The 9,362-nt window shown below is 43.6% G+C and overlaps 1 protein-coding gene across 1 annotated transcript; it reads left to right on the top strand.

Annotated features, from left to right (window-relative positions):
• Positions 1 to 239: 239 nt before the first annotated feature.
• GPR6 (G protein-coupled receptor 6) lies at positions 240 to 1,226 on the top strand (the record flags this gene model as incomplete). Its single annotated transcript, XM_082758085.1, has 1 exon — positions 240 to 1,226. One exon carries the CDS (start codon positions 240 to 242, stop codon positions 1,224 to 1,226), a length of 987 nt encoding a protein of 328 aa, XP_082614211.1.
• Positions 1,227 to 9,362: the final 8,136 nt, after the last annotated feature.

Raw genomic sequence — 9,362 nt, forward strand, 5'->3', positions numbered from 1 at the left:
ACAGCGCCCGTTCGGCACCGTGGACAGCGCCCATTGAACCCAACGGGGGCGGTCGGTTTCAGCACCATGGACAGCGCCCATTGACCCCAACGGGCCGCTCGGTTCCAGCACCCCGGGCAGCGCCGTCCATCCCCGCGGGCACCACAGCACTGAGGGGGGTGTCCCGCCCGGAATGCGAGCCCCCCCCCCGCCGTGCTGCCGCTCGCTGCCCCTGCCCCGCACAGGCGGCCCCCGAGGAGATGGAGCCAGAGCCGGCCCTGAACGACAGCCTGGCGGCAGTCCCCTGGATGCCTGCCCGCGGAGGTAACGCCTCGCTGGAGCTGGCGTCGCGGCCCCCTGCGCCCGCTGCTATCAACCCCTGGGATGTGATGCTGTGCGTCTCCGGCACCGCCATCGCCTGCGAGAATGCCATCGTGGTGGCCATCATCTGTTACTCGCCCACCCTGCGCACCCCCATGTTCGTGCTCGTCGGGAGCCTGGCCACTGCTGACCTGCTGGCCGGGCTCGGCCTCATCCTCAACTTTGTTTTCCAGTACGTGATCCGCTCTGAGACCGTCAGCCTCCTCACGGTGGGCTTCCTCGTCGCCTCCTTCGCTGCCTCTGTGAGTAGCTTGCTGGCCATCACGGTCGATCGCTACCTCTCCCTCTACAACGCCCTTACCTACTACTCAGAGAGGACAGTGCTGTGCATCCACACCATGCTGGTGGGCACCTGGGGGGTGTCCCTCTGCCTGGGGCTGCTGCCGGTCCTGGGCTGGAACTGCCTCCACGACCGCTCTGTCTGCAGCGTTGTCAGACCCTTGACCAAGAGCAATGTGACTCTGCTGTCTGCCTCTTTCTTTCTCATTTTTATCATCATGCTACATCTCTACATTGAAATCTGTAAAATAGTTTGCAGACATGCCCATCAGATAGCTCTTCAGCAACATTTCCTGACTGCATCGCACTATGTTGCTACCAAAAAGGGAGTGTCTACTCTTGCTATAATTCTCGGGACTTTTGGAGCAAGCTGGCTACCTTTTGCCATATACTGTGTGGTCGGGGATCCCGATTACCCTTCTGTGTACACTTATGCCACACTTCTACCTGCTACCTACAACTCCATGATCAATCCTATCATTTACGCCTACAGAAACCAAGAAATCCAGAGGTCCATGTGGGTTCTCTTCTGTGGCTGCTTTCAGTCTAAAGTGTCCTTTCGTTCCCGGTCCCCTAGCGATGTCTGAGTGACTTTTCTCTTTGTAGTACTGCACCAGGTGACAATCTACTTAGTGAATTATTACAGTGCCTGTTAAAACTTCAAACTATGTCGTGAAGTCATTGGAAACATGCTTAAATATTAGCACTTTATACAAGTTTGTATTTTTGAGAGTGTTCAGGGTATGGAATTTTCAGTTCTGTGAAAAAATGTGGTTGTATATTAATTTTCACATCACATTTGTAAGGTGAAGACATTCCGATACTGCTTAATTATAGCACCTTATTTCTAGCTGCTGACCTGCCAAAACAGTGTTGCCTTTCTGAAGGGCAGAGAGAAAGAAAGTTGGGTTTTGTGTCGTATTAGTATGTGTGTGTGTGTTGGGGGAGAGGGGGTGTATGTATGTATGTGTGTAACAATACATTGCTGCACAATGTTGATAAATTATAACATTTTGTACACAAATAAAAGCATTTAAGATGTAAAAATGTTGTGTGTTCATATGATTTTAGAAATGAGAGAGCTTGAAAATTTTCCGTTTAAGTAAAGTCCTTTTGTTTACTTTTGAAAGTTTACCAGGTAATTCCACCTAAAGAGATCATCATTTACTATGGAGATGAAATATTGCACCAAGAAAGGAACCTTTCTGTTTGATTGTTTGTTTATTCTCTTCTTTTTCTCTGGCAAATAGAGAGCAAAGAAGAGAACAAACTCCTTTCTATTCTCCAGCGAACAAAGAAACAAAAAGCCCAGGCAAATAGGCTGCTAATTACAATAATTCTCCAGGTTTCCAGTAGCTTTCTTCTCCAAGTTGTAAGTTAGAGCATTATGATAATGCCATTTTAAAAAGTTATTAAACTGTGGGGAAAAATCAAACTCTAATCTGTGCTCTTTTTTTCTTCTTATAACCTAACATTACAGGGAGGGGGTAAAAGAAATAAAGGCAACATTTCCTTTCCTAAAAGCCTGTACAATGCCATAATAAATTGACTTTTCTTATCACCCACAGTTCTGTGGATAACATGAATTGTTCCACCCCCTCCTTTTTTTTTTTTTTTTTTTTTTTTTTTTTTTTTTTTTTTTGATTGTGTGCTGCAGAAAAATCATTTAAGTGCATCTTTGCTGTCTCCCTGTCTCAGAGCAGTATGCAGTTTTCTGATAATCCCATAGCTAGCGGCTTCAAAGAGCCCATCAGAGGTCAATGCTGTTCAGATTTTGGAAACACTTCTTCACTCAGGTTCAAATTCACAGGCAACAGATTTGTTTAGAGCAATAACATGCACATATGATTTCAAAAGTGATGTCGCTGCTTTGCTGTTTATATATTTATATTTATATTCCATTTTTACTATTGTTATAGTATAGTTTGTCACTCATTCAAATTTGTATTCAAGGGCTAAAACAGATTAATCTTATGTGCATAGTGCTATATAAAGAGTTTGTTTTGATGTGTTTCCCAGCTAATGAGGGGGCACCACATCAGGTACTTGCCTGATGAAGCAGCCAGGGCCACAGAGAAGCTGTAAATCAGTAATACTGTTCTTACATGAAAATAGGTATTATGAAAAAACAGTATAATTTCACTGATAATAGAAAGACATTTCATTTGAAGTGCGATCTGATTGGAAAACTATGTTCCAGACTCAGGTAGCTCCATTATTTTTATCAGTTCTAATAATCACAAATGTGACATTGTAATTGATAAATACTTTCAGGCAAGTAATTCATCAGGGCACCCTTGTGGTGATGTTACAGATGTGATATAAAACAGATCTTATGACAGGTCAAACTGCTGATCAGATTAAGAATTTTAAAGTTGCTAGTGAGAATTTTTTCCCCTTCTTTAGGCCATCCAAAAGGGCAAGACCCCAGCCCCAGAATTTTTCATCTCATACATCTGAACCACTAGATAAAACAGAGCAAAGAATGACCACTAGCTCTGTGGTGAGGTGTCAAAGAGCATACCTAAACTCCTTTCCCTCTGCAAAATCAGGAAAATAGTGACCAAACTCTGGGCTGGAAGCAGATACTGATATTTGCTGTGCTTCTAGCAGTGCCCCAATGCCCCATGAGAATACCACTTGGTGTCAGCCAAAGATTTGCACTGGCAACTTGCACTGGTAACTTGGTGACCAAGTGATGGTGATGGTAGAAAACACTTGAGCCTTCATCCTGGTCCTGTTTGAGCAATTGGCACAGACTTGGCCAAAGATGCTCCATCATCCACGTTAACTGCCGAGAGGTAAGACCAGCAAGTGCCTTAGACTGGTGAAATCTGGTAAAATTTTCTGGTAAAACTGGAAAATGTACCACCTGCTAGACTTTAGTTTCCTAAACCTTTGGAAAGAAAGAAAATGCCACTGGGGGAAGATTTCTTGTGTCTACTTTTAGATGCCAAAGTTAGGGAGACAGAATCTGCTAGACACCATCACCAATACCCACTTCTCTCTATTAATTTTATCAGGAGCTTATTTTCACCATAAATTCATCAGGTAGCTATAACTTGTGTGAAAATTAGTTATAGAGAATTTAGATGGATCGAATCCTATTTCAGTAATAAACCACTTGATGAGGAATGAGAAGGACTCGAAACCTTATATGAGGTATGTTGCCATTTTTTGTCCAACATATATTGGCTTTGTTCTCTGTTTTGTTTTGTTTTCTTTGCTTGTTTTCACTGTATGACCATGCTTTTACTTTAGCATTTCTCCCAATGATTTGCTGTGTCTACAAAACAAAGCTGAAGCACAACACTTTCAAGCCATTCTTCCCCTCTACCAGGAAGTGACTTCGTGTTCAGCAAGGTTAATCATTCATTTTGTTGGGACAATACAAATGTTCTTCTACACCTCATCTTCAGAAAGCTTTTGCTGACTCATAATTTCTGAAAAAGACTAATACAAAAGGGCAGAGAGTATTTTGGTGGTTTTGGGTTATCCCTCAGAGTGAAACTGACATCAACCTAGTTGCAGTAAAATATGGCCTTTCGTTTCCAAAGAGCATCCTGATCTGCAGGGATACCCGAGCAGAATAACAGAAAGCAGGCTACATGATCTCTGTCTCCTCACATTACAACTCACTTTAGAAAAAAAAGGACCTACAACCCCTGGTTGTATTCACAATTCCTGATAGAGCAAGTTCAGAAAGTTTGGATAGCATGGCACCTATAGTTTCCTTGCTGAGTTTTTTATTGAAAAGGAAAACATGAAACAGCAGATGCTTATTTGACAAAATGGTGTTACATTTGCAGTACCTGGATCCCAAACATCTCATGTTGTCAGACCAATGACACTTTTACCTTGGTCATGAAATGATTTTTGGAAGAAAAAAAAGAGAATTCCTGGAATCCCCATTGCCAGTCCACTGCAAAACACGTCCTCTTAATCCCCACACAGACCTGACAAGGAACCTGCGGCCCTTCTGCTGTCACTGCCTGTAATGCTGCTGAGGACAATCACATACTGTGTGTCTGATCTTGTATTTCCACAAGTCAATGGGCAATTTGGTCTGCACAAGGGCTGCACAATTGCAACAGTAATTGCCAATCTTTCCTTGGACATGTGGGCCCATGTGCTCACCATTTTTCAAGTTCTTACATCAGTGGAGCTGTCTTTCAGGGGAGAAAACATATGCCTAGTTAGGTGCAAGGATCAGGCCAATGTTTAATAATGATATATTATATGCAGCCTTAACTGGAAATGAAAATGAAATTTCCAGTGTTGACACAGTTAAAATTGTTTCTTTGTGGGTTTTTGTTTGTTTATTATATATGTGTATATATATATATAAAAGCAGATAACATCAACTTTCATCTAAAAGCTACTACTCTGCCCTCACTAGAAGCAGTGTTTTTATCTATTACACAAGAACGAAGATGATGACAGTATCTCATTAAAAACTTTCAATTTTGAGGCAGAAAGGTCTCAGCTCTGATTTTCATTATAATCGAATAGTTTATTACTAACCCTGAAAATCAGACAAGACTTGCAGTGCCTCTAAAGGCCAGATTCTGGAAACTTTACTCGTGTGAAGTGCCTCTCCCTTTGTCCAGCTCCATCACTGCAGTAGGAGTCATTAGAGAGAAAAGCACAGCTCCTGTGAGCAGGAACTGCTCAGGAGCTGGTCCGAAAGCAGCAAGCAGTGCTTGATTTTCTGTAGGGTTTCTGCTGCAGTCAGTGGTGTGACACCACCACGAGAATGGCTCCGCAGGCTGCTGTGTGTGAATCACTGTATATTAAAAAGCCAGCTGGATTCAAAATCACGGGTCAAACAAAAACCCTTTATTTAGCTAACCAAACAAAAGGACAAAACACTTTAAAACCTGAAAAGTGAGTATGTACATATTCTTATGAATGTAACGAACCACAGGTACTAAGTAACACACAGCACGGCAACAGAAGCTCTCATCTCCGTTCTGCTGCTATAATTTTAAAAGGATAATTTTTTTTTAATTTTTTTTTTTTTTTTTTACAAGAGGTACAAATAATTTGTGATAGTGCAGCTGCTCCTAAGCTCTTCAGCCATCTTTTGTGATATTCATTTGAAAAGAGGAGAAGAGGAGAAAAAACACCATGTTGTCTCCTTCCAGCTGCTTCACGGCACAACGGAGGGAAATCAGTGACTGAGCGGGTGCGCCTCAGCTCTGCAGGGAGGCGAAGCACACCAGGAGCACACCACAGTCCCAAAATCACTTGGTTGCAGGGCTGATGCTCTGGGGGACAGACACTGAGTTGCAGAGTGTCTGCCCACTGCTGGTTCCTAGTCAGGGTGACACTAGTAGACACCTCCCTGGGAGCTGCTGTGGCAGGGAGAGCTGGAAGCTCAGGAATCAGCCCCTGGATTGCTGCATGGCAATGCCATGCAAAACTCCCCTGGGTGGAAATCCAGCTTGCATTCCAGTGCCCTTTCCATGTGCAAACTCTTTCCTCTGAACACACAACACTCTTTCCCAATGCTCCCAGGGGAAATATCCCCCCAGGGGCAGTTTCACTTACTGAGGGCAGCAACCCAGTATCGAAATAATCAAGCTGCTGCCACAGTGCCTGGGGAGCTGGAAGCACTAAGCCAGCAGTGACATTCGATGTGGCAGCCCGTCCAGCTGAGGCAGGTCTGCCTGCCCATGTCAAAGGCTCTGCTGCAAAAACATTAAAAGAGGGAGGAGCCGAAGCCGTGGTGTGGCCTCTGTGAGGGGCACACCAAAAGCTGTTGGAGAAGAGCTGCATGTGCTCCCTTCCAGAAGGGTGTTGGTGCTGCACAAGAGAAACAAGACCAAAAGTAGTCCTTCACCGAGGCATCTTTTGCGTTATCGTTAATGCTAGACACCTCGAGTGGACAACTGCAAGTGCAGGCCGATCCCTTGAGCTGCCCAACTTACCGTAGAGCCTTGAGGAGGAATAACACACATTTCACTCTGTCTTTGAGTGCAATCAAGTTAATATTTCAAGCCCAGACCTGGCAATGTTACCAGCAGCACAATATGCCTCGTCTATCCCCTCCTGCCTCTCTGTGCCCCTGTCACAAAGTGTGGGGCAGAACAGGGCCATTTCCCCCACCACCCAGCATAGCCCATCGGGGCTAGTCCATGCTCGTTTCACTTCTCCTTTAGGAACAGACATTTTTGTTTGTTTTCAAGCAAGAGAGTCTGTGTTTTTATGATGGATATTTATGTCTCAGGCAGGAACATTTGGTATCCAATCATGGCGTCTCTAACTCATGAAAAAGACAAAACCAATTAAAAAAAAAGGAACAAAATTTCAAATGTCTCAATGGAACACAAAGCAGGAGGTGTCCTCAGTGTCTTGGACACATTCAATCTATAGTTGTTGTTTTTTTCCATGTCTTTCCATGTGCTTTATCTCATCCACACTGATGGATTGCTGCTGTGCTGCTTGACATGACCCAAGCTCTGGTTCTTGGCTCCACGTCTCCAGAAAGCTGCATGTCGTAATGGGTATTTTTGTTATTGGAGCATTTCCTGGAGGTGTTTGCTTCCTGCAGAAGTGTGATCCAACATGAGCTTGCTTTTGACCTCACTCACAGCTGTGCAGGTCTTCATAATCTGGCTGATGGTCACGGCAGGAAAATATCTGGGAAAACGTCTGCCAATATTTGCATGCACTTTGCTTCACGGCTTTTGCCCGTTGCTAGTGCACACAGGTATGAGAAGAGTTGTTGAGTGGAAACAGCAAATTTGAATGAGTGCTAGGGGAACTTTTTTCCGAGTTGAGCTTTCTCTCTTTATAGAGAGATCTCTTTATAGTTAAGCTGTATCCTTGTATTTCTTCATAAATATGTAAATAAGAGTCACAGTTATGCAATCAAGAAAAAGAAACAGTGCTAGGTAAATTGAGTTCCTGATTCTGAAAGTATCCACGTGTTTAGCTTCACTCAGAAGGGAAAGAGGATTATTCTTTTTCCTTGTTTTTTTTTTTTTTTAATGTAAAATCTGTAGGACGGCAGCCCTGAGGGGCAGTTTTTTAAAGAGAAGTATCAGTGCTTAAAAGTGTGAAGAAGAGACTTAGGAGCAGAATTAGAAGAAGAAAGCACACACTTGCATTCCTAAAGGTGGGCTCCTCAGAAATCTTGCTTTCTGGCTGCAAGTACCAAGTATCAATTTCTTGCTCTGCACTTTTATCCTCCGAGCACTTTAGAGCTGGGCTGCCCCTCTGTGGGCTTGAGGGATGCTGGCAGCAGCCCAGGTGGTCCTGGGACCTGATGGGGCAGCTCAAGGGGAAGGAAAGAAAATCTGAACTAGGGGAGTATCTCCCCACTCTCTTCCTACTGCTCACTCTCTGTCTTTCGGCTCTTTTAAAACAACATTTATTCCTGGGAAGGAGTTTCTCCAAGTGGCCTGTTCATTGCTTGGTTGCTGGTTGCTTCAGTTTGATGCTGAATTGGAAGGGTGAGGTCCGTCAGGACAAGTTTGGAAAAAGCTTTTAAAAATTAACTTGAACTTTCTGTCCTTCTTGAGAAATGGCTCATCCTGTATGGACCAACTCTCATTTTCTCACTGACAGGGTGATGGCATGCAGGTGAATAATTACATTTAAAACTGAGGCAGAAGGAGAGGATCTGGAAGCATTCTCCAAAATGAAGATTGTTTGAATAAAGGTTGAGTCTTCTATAAAATGTAATTAGATCTATGACACTCTTTGAATGACAGATTTTTATTTTTTTTTAATCATCACCTTCAGTGACACGTTATCCTTTGCATCACAGTGAGATGTGATTGTATACCTGCAGGCAGATATAATTTGTCACTTCTAGTTGGTGTTGCTTTTTATAGAAAGAAGTGCATCTAGGTAATATCAGGATGTTGTCAAAAGAAGTTTCTTCTGTTGGAAATTGAATACAAGTGCATCAGTAAATACGGGGACGTTGCTGCTTCCCCAAAACAATCTCTGATTTTTGACATCATGCTAATTATTCTTAATGACCAGGAAGTTAGGTTTTCCTAAATGCTTATGATTTCTCCAAATAGTGGAATATTCTGTTAGATGTACTCATGCAGTGGCAAATAAGGAAAGTGGGAGACAAATAACTTAAGGTTTTCACCTTTCTGTACACTTGCTGTTCTATAAATGGCCTGTGGAAAATAATAGAATTGATTGAATTATGCTGCCAAAATAGACACTTCAGAAAGCCTTTTTGCAGGGAGAGATTTTGGGGACTAAATGTGATCAGTGAGCCAAGCACAAGCCCAAGACCTTGAGTGGCTCCTCAGCTTGACGTGGCTGAAGACGGACTCCTTTCTCCTTCCCCCCCCCCAACCTGAGCTGCTCTTTGCAGTCACAGGCAGTCTCGTGGGAGACAGGTATGAGCAGAGCAACCTAGAGCACGAGGTCTCACTCATGCTGCTTGAATAGCAAGCCGTAAGGTAATCAGAGGCTGCCTATTTGTGAACTAGAACAGCTAATTGCATTATTTTCATCCAAAATGGAACTGGAGAAATTACCCAACTTTGCTGCAGTTGCTGTGTTGTCAAGCAGCATCAGTTCTGCAGGATCCCTCAGCCAGGAGACAATAGGAAAATACTGTAGGAAATTGTTTGTAGGAAATAAAGACCCAGCAGCTCTGTGAAGCATCATCTCCCTCCCACCTTAATTAGGTGAGTGCCCCCGCTGCCCACCTCTGCAGAAAGCCACCCCTACACTAGCAGCACGTG

The sequence above is a fragment of the Aythya marila genome (assembly GCF_965140915.1).
Source record: "Aythya marila genome assembly, chromosome: 3".
Classification (NCBI taxonomy): Eukaryota; Metazoa; Chordata; class Aves; order Anseriformes; family Anatidae; genus Aythya; species Aythya marila.